At 40.6% G+C, this 16,557-nt stretch overlaps 1 protein-coding gene across 5 annotated transcripts in view; it reads left to right on the forward strand.

The window, feature by feature from the left end:
• TULP4 (TUB like protein 4) overlaps nt 1-16,557 on the forward strand; it is a 96,560-nt gene that overhangs the window by 23,257 nt on the left and 56,746 nt on the right. For 3 of the 5 annotated variants that reach the window (XR_014546157.1, XM_083605791.1, XM_083605793.1), the window contains exon 2: nt 4,048-6,354. Coding sequence is in view for 4 of the 5 variants with exons in the window: in XM_083605791.1 (XP_083461917.1) it covers nt 6,103-6,354 (252 nt within the window). In the remaining variant the exon portion in view is untranslated. Of the gene's footprint in view, nt 1-260; nt 335-667; nt 688-4,047; nt 6,355-16,557 lie in introns of those variants that run through there. The other 2 variants (XM_083605792.1, XM_083605794.1) reach the window with 2 other exon arrangements.

The raw sequence follows: 16,557 nt of genomic DNA on the forward strand, positions 1-16,557 counted from the left end.
TTAACATTAAGAATTCACTAATGAACATACAAGCAAAACTAAGTGGAAGAATACCTTTGAGTATGGTATTAGCTGTTGGACATCATGTATTGCAAGAGTTGTGCTGAAGGATGCCTATTGGGTGCTGTCCAGTGGAAATTTCTAACATACAAGCCTTACATTTGGGGGAAGGTCCCATTTATTTAAACGGAACTGTCTTTCTAATAAATATGTTAAAATTTACGGTCTAAATATATTTACCTAAATCTATTGAATCCCAGGTATTTTTGCCTGCTGTGAACAATTTCAGAGCAGATTCCAGATGCATTATGAGCTTCTGCTTTCGATTTCAAAGGTATGTGGATTTCACCTGAAGTATTCCCTTGCACACACTACTGGCAGCTTAGAAATGTGTGTTCTGTAGTGAGTACAAGGGGATAAATCAGGAACATGCTAGGTCTTCTCCTCTAACAGTTTGGTTGGCTTTGGCTGGTAAAAGGTATTAATTGGAAACCACTAAATATAATAAATACAAAAATAAATGACAGAATATATACTGTATCCAGTTTTTAACATTTTTCTTTTCTCCCATAGATAAGGCCAAAGCTGTGACTCTCTAGCAGATAGCAGTCATGAGATTGATAGTCGATGAGAGAAAGTGACTGTGTGGGGTTCCTCTGCACAGTGCCAGCCAGCTGTTGATCATTTGTAAGCACCGTGGGGTCTTGTGTAGTACCAGAAACTAGGCCTGTAAGTCCTTTTGCCAGCTTTTCACTTGGCAGGAGGAATGAAATGGGAAGAAACCTGTTTCAGAGCACTTTTGCAAAAAGTCACAAGTGCTCACTTTTGCATTGGGGAGGAGGGGTTCTGAGCTTTATCATTGGTCATCTGCGCACTCTAAAAAATAATCTAGAGCATTAAGTATCAAACTAGGACACCTATACCTAGCCACCTTTCTAGGCAGAGAACAAAGCAACAGGGAACTTTTAAGAGCTGCTACTGGCTTCATCAAAAGCGGCAGTCTTGATGTTCAGTTCTCCTGTGACTACACTGGCAAGCATGCATGCACAAACTCCAAAGAATCCAGTGTATCTTGTATGACGATTCTGTGAGTGTTACAAAACATTTCTGCTGCAATCCCATACCTCCTTACCTGTGAGTAAGCCCCAGTGAACTCAGTGGGTGATGCGTTTGAGTAGGCAAGTCTAGCAATATCAGTGGAGTGTCCAGTTCATCATGTGTTGCTTGATGGTGGGAGAACTTTAAATCCCCACTTGCGACTTTGTCACAACAAACTTTTAAGTTAGGTCACTGTTACTCATATTTTACAAGTGGAATCCTGACAACTGGTGGCTTGTTCAAGTCCACTTGGAGAATTCATGACCTGGCATGTATTTGAAACTAGATCTCTACTCCAGAATTCTACCTCCAGGAGCATCTTGGCTCTTAGCATTTGAATGAAAAAGAGTAAGCATTAATTTTGCTTTTAAAATTATTTCTATTTTATTTTTTAATTTACAAAAAATGTTGTGTACAGTTTTAGTATGCATGCAGTATATATTCTAATTCAAAATAAATGTTGTCTGCTTTTCTAGTAAATTTGAATTATTGATTGAGCTAGATAAGTAGTTTCCAAACTCTCCCCCCCCCCCCACTATTGGGTCCCTTGAAAAATTCTGAGGGTTGGTGGACCACTTAATGAGGATAAAGAGGAGATGGAACAGCAGAAGGGATTGAGAATACTTAATTTCTATTGGATAAAAAACACCACTCAAAGGGGGGGGGATTAATGTTTATTGGCTGTAAAGAAGCTTCTCTGCTCTGCCAAGATTGGCAGAGAATAATTGTTCTTTTCGGTTAGAAGCTAAGAAGAAAAAGATGGAGGGAGAGAGGAGGGCTGTTTTACCTAGAAGTTTGTAAAGCACAATCTATGAGATTAAAATGGTCTGTTTTGAACAATCTGTAGGGTAGTACTGATTCCATCCAGCATCCCCAGTTAGGGCTGGGAGTGGGAGAGGCCACAGCTTGAAATTCTGGAGTGCCGGTGTTGACAATACTGAGCTAGATGGATAAGTGGCTGAATTAGGTATACATCAGTTAGCTCCCTATGTTTAAAATTGGGAAATATTTATGTTTCAACCATGTAGCAAAGACCTGTTCTTTGTTTTTAACATTTTAAAACATTGTTTTTAACATTTTAAAAACTGTGTGGTATTCAAGTTTGGGAGAATCCTGCATTTACCACAACAATGTTTATTATCATTGGTTTTAGTATTTCTGTTGTGTTTGTAAATTTAATAACAACAACAACGATAGAAATCAGATAATTATTTTCAGAAAAAGTCAGCAGTGGCAGCTACTGTGTTTGTAAATGAGATCAGTAGTCCAGCAAACTCGGAAAATATAAAATATCAGTGAATAAGTACATGGGATGAGCTGGATGCTGCACAGTGTAACTAGCCATGATCAAAAGCAATTAAGGCAAAGTAAAATAAGGGCTGATTAGCTAGTAGTTGACTAGTAGAAAGATTATTGATGTATTTATATCTCTGGACTGAAAATAGCATACCTGATGCTGCAGGGGATTGGACTAGACCCTTTGGGTCCTTCCAACTTCACAGTTCTGTGATATGATAGGTATCTGCTAGAAAATCAGGATGCTAACATCAGGATGCTAGAGGAGACGGTGCACAAGGGAGCAAAGAACATGAGCTAGCACTATTAGATTATTGCACTGTCAGTCAACTTATTTTGTCCACAACATTGACATGACACTGTTATTCTGGTTCCAATTAAGACAGTATAGATTGCATCAGGGAGCAGCTTGGGCCTTACATAGCAACTGCTTCTCTTCTTCTTAGGAAATCCCAGTTCCATATTTGGAGAACCACAGATTTAAATAGAATGAGACGGGATGTGATTGGTATATATTCTCAGTTTAACATATTAAAAATTGATAACACTGATACACCCAGGGATGAATTTTTCCATCTCCAAATGCAGAACATTATTATGTTGCTCTTTCTCTGCTCTCTATTTCTCTCCCATTTTTGTACTTGGTAAGTCACTAAAGCTCCTTTGAACATACTGAGTATTAGATAGGGGATTATAGTGCCCTCTTTTTTAATACCAGGCATATTTGAGCAAATTCATTTACTGTAGTAGTAGTGGTAGTAATAATAATAATTAAAAAAAAAAAACAACAACAACCCTGGACAGCGTGAGTAAGTAATGGTGTGACTGAAGAGCAGTTTATTCATATTTCTGAGAATCAAATGTTTAAAGTCAAACAGAAAAGGACCTTTTAATCTTTTGGAGCTAACGCTGAGTCTTGTGTTAAGTAGCAGTTGCTGAGAAATATTTTGTCGAAGGAATCCCAAGAATTGAAGCTTCTTATCCGAGGAATAATAGCTGAAGAAATAATTATCTCCTCTTCCTGTTTTGCTTTGTGCTAACCAAAAGACTCATTTGTGGAGGCTTGACAACCCGTTTATTCCTCTTTGTTTTATTTTGTTTTGTTTTATTGCGTTTATATCCCTCCTTTCATCCATGGAGTTCAAGGTGGAGTAGATGGTTCTCCGTGTCATCTCCTGATGATATTCTCACAACCCTGTGAAGTACATTAGGCTAAGAGGCAGTGACCATCTCAGTGTGCTTCATGGCTGAGTCCAGGGACTTGAACTCTGGTCTTCCAGGATTTAGTCCAACACTCTACACTGTCTCTCAGTTTACAGACTTGCTGATAAGTTTCATTCATCATTTTGGAATCTGTGGTCGCTATAATGTATGTTCCCCACTCTGCTACCCTACCCACCCACCTTTCCTACTTTTATTTAAAACCTATTGTGTCACTTTCAGGTCCTGCATGTTATGTGATTTAATTTTTTAAAAAATGTTTTGAAATATTTTTCACACCAAAGTTGTAAAACGAGAGTATACTGTCAGTACATGATACTGAACAAGAACTGCCATCTCATTTGGCACCCTCAGTTTCAATGTGCACAGTTGTACAGTCCTGCTATTTCGGTACATGTGTGTATATATAATTCTTTATTTTTTATTTTACAGAATTGGAAGCACCCAAGGAGTCCCAACTCAAATAAGTGACAGATGGCTTGCTAGACTGCCATAGCCAAACTGCGGCACCAGATGCAGCCCAAATTGCCAAGTTGAGGGAGTGCCTGTACATACTGTATGTATGCATACACATACACACACACATATATACAAACACATTTCTGCAAACCCACAGACTGGCAGTTGCATACTTTGGAGAGTTTTTGCCATGGATGAAAATTAATTCAAGCACCAGATGGAGCGACCTGACAGCACAAAGACCAAAATCCCATGGAATGCCATCTGCTACTAGTGGTCAGTTTGCCATACGGTCTGTGGCAAGTGGGGAAAAAACCCTTCCAAGAAGCAGCATAAGAAAAACACCCTCTGCACAGAGCAAATTACACAAATACCTCTATGAAATAAATAAAACAGTCTGAGTGGAGGGGAGGTTGATGTTGGCATCCCTGAAAGCGGAATAATGCGCAAATCTCTGGTGCTTTTCTGCACTGGACTCTGATCGATGCAGTGGGGTTTTCATATGTCTGCCTGTTAAGTTGTGACAAGTAATCGTGTGCTGATGAGTGGAAGCAGGCAAGTTTAGGAGTAGTGGGACAGATCTAGGGATTGAGCTTCACAGACTTTATCATCCTGTACTGAGTTTTGCAGCTCAGTTTGCTGCTTTTTCTTCTCCTGATTACTGTTAATGCAGTTCTTATTTGGGTTCCTTGTATCATGGTACAAATATTTGATAATAAATATTACTCAAAGCATTTGGAACACTTTTTAAACGCATTCTACAGCTGCAAATGTGTTAAAATTATGAATCTGCACTCTGGAGAAATATCAATAAGGAAGGAACCTATTGGATGTGCAGAGGAGGCATGATGGGAAACCGTAGAAGGAAAGGGAAGTTGGATTTTCTGTGCGGCTCCCCAGACTATTTCTAATTGGCCTTCTTGAATCCATCAGGATCTGCAAATAATCGCTTACCGGTACTTGATGTGCTATCAGCTCTGGCACTTCTTTTAACAAGAGGATGAAAAGCGAGTCCTACAATTCTCTCCTAGTGGAAAAAAGGGAAAAGACAAAGGCATAAAATAAAATAAAAACAGCCCAAACGATTGGAGTTTACATGAGGTGAATGTCTTTGTTTGAGAAGCTTAAAAGGTTCAGAGTGTTTAAGGAACAACAAGAACACAACGACAGCTAAGTGCAAAGGGGCTTTTCTTTTCATGCCTGCATGTGGCTGTGAGTTGTGAGGAAGCAGGCAAGGCAGTGTGATAAACAGGGACTCCATTGGAGGTGGTGGGGAAGCCGCAAAGGAAATGGGGCAGCCTTTGGATTGCAGAGACTGCTGGGTTGAACAGTGAGCAGTTGAGTTCAGAAAGGGCTTTCCCACCTGACTTGGCACATTGGTAACTGCCCAGAACTCTGGTGTTCGGTCTCGCACGGTCTGTGTGCCTTTCCCCCCACCCCTTTATGCAATCTATTTCAGCTTTAGCAGCGGAAATTTCATCTGACGGGGAAGATCTGCCAGAGGGTGGCTTTGAGGAAAGATGAATGTCCGATATTTATGAACGTGTGAAAATCCAACTGAAGGAAATATTTTTAAAGCCTTAAGTTACTTGAAACCCACACATCTGCAAACCTTTGTCTCTGGAATCGCATCATGCTATACTGGAAATCTCAGGCTGTACGATGATTATATCCAATTGAGCAAAAAGACGGCTTGCCGTTTCCTTGAACGCCTCTTCTGCAGTAGCTGTTTCTCCAAAGGATAAGTGTACCCTCACTCCAATGACTCCAAATCAAAATGAACCTGGTTTTGTTTTGGTTTTTTTAAGCATTACGTTTTCTTAGCCGACTGTCGTCATCTTTTATAGAGAAATTTTTCACTATGCATTTGGTGGATATTTATAAAAACTGACCTTCTCTCTCCTCCCCACTTCGTATTCTGATCTGTCGAAACTCTTGAACTTATCAATAAAACAGAAGCGTCAGATTTACATTTTCTGCACTAGACATAGTACTTTCTTATGCCAAAAGGGAAATATATAGCAAAGCATGTATGCCGCAGTGGAACATGGGCCTGTTCTCTGTAGTGATTCCAACATCCTCTGCCTCTCTTGGAAAGGCAGGGTTCCTAAAAGTGAGAAGGAAAAGCCTGTCTGCCGCAGGCGATATTATGAGGAAGGCTGGCTGGCGACGGGCAATGGCAGAGGAGTTGTGGGTGTTACGTTCACCTCCAGCCATTGTAGAAGAGACCGGAACACTCCGCAACGCATCAACTTCAATTTAAGGGGCCACAACAGTGAGGTGAGTAAATGCCAAGCTCTTAAGTTTCAGTTTAGAAAGGTGAACACAGTGGTTTGTTTTGATAAAAGGGCATTTGTGCCAAATAGGTAGATTACAGAAAAGCCTTAGGAAAATAAATGGAATTGCTGCTTGCCATCGCCCCGCCTGCTTCAGTAAATAACTGTGATGGATTAAAGTTTATTATCGGTAATGCCTTGCCGTAATTTTTATCATTGGTAATGCCTTGCTGTAATGTATGCATTGGTTGTCTTAGAAGAGAAAGCAGATGTAGCCCACATGGTCTCTACCTTCTCCAGATATTGTTGGACCCCAACTCCCTTCAGCCCCGGATAACATGGCCAGTGGTCAGGGACAAAGGGAGCTGGAGTCAAACAACACCTGCAGGGCACTAAATTTGCTATGCCTGGGCTTACCTTTAGAGCAAGACCAAACAGGTTCCAAATAAAAAAGGAAATGTAAGATGCATGCCAAAGTTTGATCAGGAATGGTGCACGGTGAGGCCTGTGCCCTCCCACTGCTATCCTCCTGAGCTCTCCTGACACCTGCACATTGGACAACATGTTTGCATAAGAATATATAGGGACCAAAGTATACATCATAAAATGTAGGCTGTGTACAGGTATGAAATCCAATGTGTATATGTAAGGAACTGGGGATACAGTGGGCATGCCAGAGACAGGATGTTTTTGTGTTGCAAACTTCCATAGAAGTTGATTGGAGATGGCATATTGGGAACATCTACATCGGAATATAGGGTTTCTGCTGTCAGCACCATTCTGGTGTGTGAACTTTTAAAATCTGCTAATGTGCTACTCTAGTACTGCTCATCCCCCAGGGCATAAGCACTTCCTTGTTTTTATTTTATTTTCTGGAGGCAAACAAAAGTACTATTGTTGTACCAGGTCTTTTGAGAATGAAGCCTTTGTGCAGTGAAACTCATGTTCCAAGATATGAGGACTGATTCTGCAACTGTTTTGTTTGCTTTTTGATCCTATTGGTTTTGTTTTTGTATTTAATTTATTACTGCCTGCTTGTATTAGTTATATTTTTCTGTTCTTATGCTGTAAAAAATCATAATGGCTATAATTGCAGGAAAATGTGGGCATAGTGTCCCTTTGAATCTGTTTGTAAAATGCAGGTGGAAATTAAATGCTGCTGAATACTTTATAGTATAGTAGAATTATAATGGAAAGCATTCCAATAAAAGCCACTTGTAGAAACCTGCCTCAATCATGCTCCTCTCCAATTCTAGGGAAGACCCTCTGATAACAGATTACATAGAATGCCTGGAACAGAGACCTCTTAAATGACTCATAGAGCCATAAGCAATTGAATATGACAGCCTCCACAGTGCAGCTGTGGCGGTGCTTTTTCTTAAAAAACAAAACAAAACCACTACTGCAAGGTAATTAAATTTAAATAATGGTTAGAGCCTGAAACTGGAAAATGGCTTATTCTTACGGGCAATCCAAAAATCTCTTTAAAAATGGCACACACGTACCAATATAAAAATGTGTGGAATGAAGCATAGTCTTTTGTTGTATTTTGTGAGAGAATGCTTCATTCTAAAGCAGACTTATGCTAACCCTAACTTGGTTTAAAAGCTTTTATGAGCTTGATTTAAAGCAAGGTCCAAAATGGCGATAAAAGTACTGTTTTAGATTTTGATCAGGGGCAATCTTGATTGATATATAGAAATTTACCATGGGAGTTTAACGTAAGAGACCAGGCATCAAATCACAGCTCATCCATGAACACACCTGGTTTGCGCATAGCACTTATACCGTACTTTAATTTGATTGCCAGAACCCAGCCCAGCAGCTAAACCATAGTTTCTTAACCACAGATAAACCATGTTCGTAAATTGTTGTTGGTTTATAAAGCTTGATTAATGTTAACTATATCTTAGTGTTATGTGCAAACCAGGCCATTGGGTGGCTTTATCAAGTCCATTATCCAAGTCCATTATCCCTCAGCTTCCAATTTCCATTTACAAAGTGGAAATAATGATGTATAGAGGAATGTCTTGTATGTGCAAAGGGTTGTAATGAATTCAGTACAGAATGATGTCATAAAAATGACATCCAGTTGATTTCTCTGTCCCACGCTGTTACAGAAGGCCACCCAAAGCTCAGGAGAAGCTTATAGGGGGCTGTTAGGTAGGAGGAACTGGTGGAAATCAGGGGCTGTGCCTTGCATCAGCAGAAGTGCTTCTCCTAGTTCAGCCTTCCCCAACCTGGGGACCTCCAGAGGTTTTGCACTACAACTCCCATCAGCCTCAGACAGCATGGCAGATGATGGCAATGATGGAAAGTGTAGCCAAAAACATCTGGGAGATACGAGGTTGGAGAAAGCCGCCTGTACTTCTAAAAATACCGAGAGTGGCGTACAACGTAATCATAAAACCAAATAATATAATTGCATTTTCAATATGTGTATTAGAGGAATTGGCCAAACAGTGGCAGGCAATTTCAACTAATTAAAGAGCAGTCCCCAGTCCCATCCCCCTCATTGCTGAGATTCTAACAAGTTGTGGCTTTAGTCTGCTCTTCTGTTTAGGGCTGAGATGAATACACAGGGATTCTAGTACAATTCTAAAAGTAGAATTGAGCATTGCTTGGAATGAAAAAGCCATGGGGAATCTAGAGAATAAGACAGGGGGTTGTATCCAATGCTAGCCCTACTCATCATAGGACCATTGAAATTAATGAACATGACTATTTTTGGTCCATAATCAATTAATTGTATACCACCTTTCATCCTGTAGATCTCAGGGCTGTTCACAACATAAAAGTACACTATAAAACCATAAAATGCATAATAAAAATAAGAGCAAAAACAAACCGATACTCTCCCATCCCACAACACGTTTAAAAGGGTAGCGGATGTTAATTAGCCAAAGGCATGGTTGAAGAGGAACGCCTGGTGCTTAAAAGTGTATGATGAAGGCACCAGCCAAACCGCCCAACTCTGAGTAAAACTTGGTTGGATACAAGCCAGAGAGTACAAGTGAGTTGGAATCATGGTTGTTTGGGAGAGATTGAGTGGGGAGGCAGAATGAAAAGGTTATTGTTTGGATTTGGGATGTATAAGAAAGTAGTGTTAGGGGCTACGCTGGAGAAGAATGCTGAGAGTGACCACCAGAGAGCAAATTACTTGGCTTGGAATTACTTGTAGCTTGGAGAAGAGGTCCTACAATTGGTGTTCATGTGAAGATTTTTGAAGGATTGGTTTTGCTCACACTTTTTTTTTTAATAAAAAATATGTTGTTTCTGATTATTTAACAGTGTTTCGTAGAGTTCTGTATGCCTGCCTGAGAATAAATCTGTCCTACTAAAATGGAGTGTGAGGTTCTGCATATGTCTTCCCAGTGACTCCTTTCTACGTGCAAGTGACTTCATGTTTTTGTGAATTAAACAAAAATTGTTAGCATGTTCAGCAAAATGGAAAACTAATTTGCTTTTAACTTCTGCTCAACTGTTAAAACTGATTTCTGGGAGTGAATCTACACAGGCTGACATTAATTTCTGTGAAGGGTCGGAGAGTACTAAGAAGGCCAAACTACCTACCTGCTTGCTTTTGTGAGAGATCCTTCAACACAAGAACAAATCTGACCATATCTTGGAACATTTTACAAAACCTGAATTATACAATCTACTAGTTATCCCAGGGGAGAAGTACTGAGGATGAAGGCTGCATTTCTGAGCCGTAATAGCTAGAAAACAATTCCACCTTGATTAAAGTGACTTGCCTAAAGATGAAATCTAATAGTTTAAATGGTTAAGAACCCAATTAAACACCAGAAACAGTTTGCAGTGTAATTGATCACAGTCCTCCGAATAATTGCCAGTCGGTACAATAGCTGTTTTGTTCTAGGACAGGGAGCAAATTATATAGGCCCTTGTCCTTGTACTAATAACAAATAAGCTCTTGGTTAATCTCTCAGAGTGTAATTGTTTCATGAGAACAGTACGATGAACAGGTTTGTCTTGAGTCTTCCTGTTTTACCACCTTAGAACTGACAACTATTTTTCTCCTAGTGAATGAAGGGAACCAAAACTCAACATCCACCAAAAATGCCTTATGTAGAAGATACACCAAAGTATAAGCACACAGAAAGCATGCATCAACAAGGGCTTGTTTCACACTAATAGCTTATCTCCTTCCAATTTTTCTTACTAATTTTTCTTTGCCTTGTTACCTCTTTGGGCCTTTCTCTCTTGCAAGTAGAAATATTGAGGCATACTTGCAATTAAGAGGTGTAAGTCAGACATAGGTTTACTAGCTTAATGAGAACTAGACCGTAGTCTAAAGCTATGCTTCTAAACCCACATGCCTGTGCTATTTTGTGCTTTCTTTTTCCTTACACAGAGGAAATGCTATAGCAAATGCTGCATAGAGGTAAATGTTAAATCCTGCCTTTTGGAACCAGGAATCAAAATCTTCAATATAGGATTGGGGATATAGGATATAGGATATAGGATGCTGCAAGGCATGACAGCAGTACACATGAAAGGCATCTAGGTGACTTAGCTGATCATAAACTGAACATGGGCTAGTGACACAATGTGAGCGATAAAAAGCTAATGCAGTATTAAGCTGCATTAATGGGAGCAGATTATGAAAAGTAATAGTTTCACTCTGTTCTGTACTGCATCTGAAGTATGGTGTTCTGAGTTCCACATTGTAAGACATTGTAATGTACAGACATTACATTGATCATGTCATTCCTGCATGTCCGGAGGAAGGTGTCCAAGATGGCTAGGAGTGTGAAAATTAAGTCCTTTGAGGAACAGTTGAAAGAGTTGGGTGTGGTTGGTGTGGAGAAGATTAAAGGGGGATGTGACAGGGGCGTTTGGATGTCGGAAGGGCTGTTCTGCAGAATATGTTGCTCCAGAGCACAGGAAACAGGTGGAAATTGCACTGAAGCAAGTTTCAACGAAATGTTAGGAGAAACTTTTCATTTGTGGAACTCCCTTCCATGAGAGATTAGATTGGCTCCCTTTTAAGCTTTTAAGTGAGTTGCTGAGACTTTGTTGTATTTTGCTTGGCTTTTAATCTGGTTTGAATGTTTGATCTCTATTCTTGCGTTTTGGCTAATTTTGTTCTGGACTAGGTTTGACTGGATGTTGTCATGTTTTCTTTCCGTCTTCTTGTGAGCCGCTTTAGAGAAAGGCCTGAAAGGTCAGATACAAGTGATTTCAAAAACATTATTAAACTGAATTAATAAATAATCACTGCATCTAAAAGAATATATACAATGTATCAAAATGTTTGCGCAAGATTTGATCAGATTTATAGGAAACCAGAATGTGTGTGTGTGTGTGTGTGAGAGAGAGAGAGAGAGAGAGAGAGAGAGCCCATAGGACAGAAATACGCATAAGCAATAAGTGTTTCATGCTATTGGTATCTTAGGCCATCTTGCCAACAGGCAGGTGCGGTCTTCATTCAGTTGTTTTGACTTTTTAAATAGTATTCTGTTGGTTTATACAGCCTAATTCTGACAGGTTTCTAAAGAGTGCATAACTAGAACCCTCCAAGGCTTCTTAAATACAAGACCTAGAATATATGGAAAAACGTTATTTGGATGCTACTATTTTGGCAATCCAAAAAGTTCTTGGATTGTAGGCTGAGGGGGGTCTTCAGAACAATAATCTGAAAATGGTAGAAGAGCACCTACCAGTTAGAAGAAATCAGAAACTGGGATGCTGTTGAAATCTGTGATACCTTTCCTATGACTTGAGGGCAATCAATATTTCTGTGTAGGTCCACTAGATGGTAGCTTCTCTCTCCGACCCCTGGAGCGCTCCACAAGCCCCACGTCCTTCCTAGTCCACACCCCTCACCACCCCCTGGCTGGAATGTGTCCTTGAACTATGATAATGTCTAGCTTGCCTGGATGGAGGTGTGTGCATGTGTGCTTTCAGAAACACACTTTTGTGTGACTGGAACATAGCACAGTGTACATGTCAAATTCACATATGTTGTCTTGCCTCCTTTTCACCTCTCACCCCACCCACCGCTAGCATATGACCTTTGGAAGATTCCCCACAAGGGAATGTAACCCTCCAGCTGCAGAGTGTTCCCACCCCTGATTTAACGGTTGGATATGGAAAGGAGGGAAAATGTATGTCTGTGTGCTGCAAAGAAGAGGGTTAACCAATAAGGCCCCCTCTGCAAATTTTGATTCCTTACGAGATACCATTGCTAAGGAGTCAGACGTAAATTCTACTCATGTACAGGGCTGTCATAATTTGTGCTGACTACAAACAGGAGCTGCATTGGCCAATAACTCCTAAGAAATTGGCAATTTCAGAGATACATTTATGGATCTGATCTTAGAAACTAAGCAGGCTCCATCCCGACCTTTGTCTTGATGGGAGACCACCTGGGGATGCTAGCTGTCCACAGGCACAGAAAGCAGGGAAGTAGATTGCTACATGAACTAAATGGAGTACAGGGGTGGGGACAAGGACAAGGGGAAGGCTTTGATATATGAACAGCAAGAAGTTGGCAGCAGGGAGTTAATGTATCAACAGAACGTGCAGAAAAGATGAGGTGGCTATGCAATTACCGGTAAAATGTGATTTATGCCTAGTGCATTGCATTCATGTCCCACTGAAGATAATTATAAAATTGGTGTAGGTTTCACTAGTACAAAGTCTTTGGCCAGTTGTGCTTTAAATCATAAATGCCTGCATGTACATAGGCTCCATTTGTCACAGGCCTTTTACTTTAAATTGGTTTTATAACCAGGGAAGATCTTATTATTGCTTTTATCATGTTTTATATCAAGACATAACTATTTTTTTCCGTAGAGTTTCTTTGACCATTATGGCTAGCTTTTTACTGAGATTGGGCCGGCTTCAATAACCTAATGGTGCATGAATGTGTGCTTACTCTGTCTTCATTCGGGAATATGTTCATTTTAAATTTCTTTCTGCGTTCCCCACTGTCCTTTTCCTGCATCAGTGGTGTACTTGGTTGGGGCATGTGCACAATGACCCTTAGAAGGGACATGGGACTGATGAGCCTTGAGACCTAGAGAACCGGGAAGTACTGAGGCAAAAAAGATGGCTGTGTCTCTTTTGGAAGCTTGGAGGGACCAAAGAGAGATACCCATCGTTCACAGTACCATTAGGAAATGCAATGTAGAAGAAAGAGAGCATGGAGCCAGCCACTTCTCCCCCAGCCTCAAAGGCTCTGGTTGTCACAGAACATGTTTCAATCCTGTCCCCCCCCCCCCCCCGGTGGAATTTCAGCCTTTTGTTCTCTCACTTTTTACAAAGCATCCACATTAAATCCTCTGCATTTCAGTGTTTCTAACTATCTCTTGTTTCCCTCTGATTTGTGGTGTGTGCTTACACATCATAATTTGCAGAAAACATGTGTATAGCATAGCCTTTGCCAACCTGGTGCCTTCCAGATATTTTGGACTACATCTTTGTGAGATTTTTCATCATATGTCAAGGATGGAACCTGAAATCTTGCTTGCACATCACTGATCTCAGCTGGCTGGTCCTTCACTAAATGGTTCCAATGGTTAGAATGGTTCCAAGTGGACTTGCTTATCTGGAGGTACTGATGTGGTAGCTTAGCCACCTTTTTTTTCGGAATAAAGTGAATGAAAAACTACTGGTGGTTCTACTGCATGAAGGGGACAACAGTATCCATTGTAGGCACAGTTTAAAAATGCTAACAGACCATACGTAATGCTACCGTCTGTTTTGCAAAACATATCTTTGGAGCATTTGCAGCAGAAATCAACAACAGCTGTTGTGTACTGCAACCAGGGGGAATGAGAAACCGAAGGCTAACTCAGGAGACAACAAGGATGAAGTCAAAAATAGAAAGAATGAGGTCAGTGTGTAGTGCAGCACAAGGTAAATTAAATACAAAGGTTGATTTGGTTAAGTAGATGAACAATTGCCTGAGGACAGTGGGGACTGAGCATCTCAACAGTGTTACAAACCATCCACAGTGTTTTGGACTGTCCATGCATAAGCCAGAATTGTTCATACATTGTTTCCAAGGCAGAATAAAATGCAGCATGGAGCTCTGTCAATCCAAACATCATAAGAGAAGAGGGATACACCCTTTAGGAAGATCTTTCTCTGCAGTGGTGTCCCAAATGTGGAATTCTCTTCCACTGGAGGTGCAGTTGGTGCTTCCAACACTGAGTCAGAACATACCTGTTCATCCTGGCCCTTTGTGGAATCGTTTAGATTGTGGAAGCCCTGGGTGTATGGGTGTATTATGTTTGCTGCTGTTATTTGCCCATTTTGTATTGCATTATTTTAAACGGTTGCTTTGTTTCATGGTTTTAATTATGCTTTATTAATTCCTTGTAAACCACCCAGGAATCTTTCCAGATGAAGGGTAGCCTTGAAGTTTAAATAAAATAAAATATCCCCATTTCCCTTAATGGGCCCATCTGTGTTCCACAACAACCTTATCGCCCCTACCGAGAATGCTGATGATTGGGAGGCCCACGTTGCCCTCCCTAAGCTTGTTAAAATGCATGTGCTTCTCATAAAGGGGAAGAATAAGAACATCAGGAGCTATATAACACCAACACCCAGGTGTTTTTAAAGTAATATGTAGCAGCTGTTAAAAAGAGGAATACTATGCCAGTTATTAAAAGCAAAACATTGCAACCCAATGCAGTCCAGTAGCAATTTATCAACAAAACAGACCTCCAGAATTGCCCCAAAGAAGGTCTGTCCCACCATGGCAGGTGGTGGTGGTATGTCTCTCACCAACCAGACTTCTTTCCTAGCTCTCACCTAGACCAGTGTTAATCTTGAGAGTAACCCTACATTCACGTAAGAGGGAGCACGCTCAACAATGAAAATCCCCTTTTAACTGAAGGTGACAGGGATTGAACCTGAGAACTTCTGTATTCAAAACATTTCCTTTTCTATGGAGCTTGCACTCTGTTCTTAGGATATTGAGTAAGGACATCCCACAGCCATCTCAAAGTTCCTGTGGCTAGTCTGCAAATGGACTGCTGTTGATCAAGGCTGCAGTGATCTTGGGGAGATAGCCGTTTCTGCAGAAGTCACCACTGTGGTGCTGATGCTCAGCACTAGATATTATACTTAGTAGAACAGTGATCTAGAGGGAGGTAGAAAGCAGTGATATCTGATGCAAGGACAGGCAGGTACTGCCTTCCTCTCTTCTGAGATCTCTACAGTGTTAGAAATTCAGGTATATAAGCTGAGCGCCAAATGGCATCTTGAATCTAGGTTGCAGTCAGCACAATGGAATGTCTATTCACTGGGGGGTTCGACTAAATCACCCTCAGGGTCCCTTCCAACGCTACAATTCTATGATTCTATGATCTCAGCTACATTGCTTGACTGTAGCTTGCTCTTACAACAATTCACTTGTCCCAGTGCAGGAAGGAGAAACCCACACAGTAGAAATGGAAACGATATTAACGATGGACTAAGGAAGAGGTTTTTAAACTGTGGCTGCCAAGCTGGCACCCAGAAATCTCCATGTAGTCGCAGTTGGACCTGCCAGCCCATAGCAAAACGTGTCTGGCGCCAGGCTGATTTCAAACACTGCTCACCAACTAGAAGGGCTAGAAGCTTATTTTCATGTTCATTCTAAATGAAACATGAAGTTGGTAGGAAGATGACCACCATGCAACAGTCCTTGGTCTCTCTTCAGCTTACACATAATTGTGGTTTACTCACAATCCTACCTGTGGCTGAGTTTTGGTATGACCTGCTCTCTGTGTGCTGTGTTAGGTATTCACATTTTTCAGAGAGGGCTCTTAAATGCAGACACTTGAGAAGTACAGCTATGGAAAGGAGGCAGTGTGAATGTAGGTTTGCGTCACTGATAAAGTGAGGTGTGTTGTGCCAATGATGAAACACAACTTTCTAAAAGCAAATATGTATAGTCCTATGAAGGACAGTGCTGTAATCTTGTAATGGTTTAATCTTTTTTGAAGTAATGCTTCTAGTCAGTTGCCAGAGATATTTACATCCTGTTTTGCTTTCAGATTATTGTATCGTTTCCAGGACAATGATAGGCAGACATCTTGCAAAAATAAACAAAACAAGCAGAACATCTTTCTGTGTAGCATTGCTTCACTCCAGTGCATCACCCATTTCTTAAATAATGTGAGTTTGCTAAACTTCCTTCGTCCTCTGATAATCAACATATACTTTTCTGCTTGGAGAAAATTCA

Source organism: Podarcis filfolensis, assembly GCF_964270895.1.
Source record: "Podarcis filfolensis genome assembly, chromosome: 3".
Classification (NCBI taxonomy): domain Eukaryota; kingdom Metazoa; phylum Chordata; class Lepidosauria; order Squamata; family Lacertidae; genus Podarcis; species Podarcis filfolensis.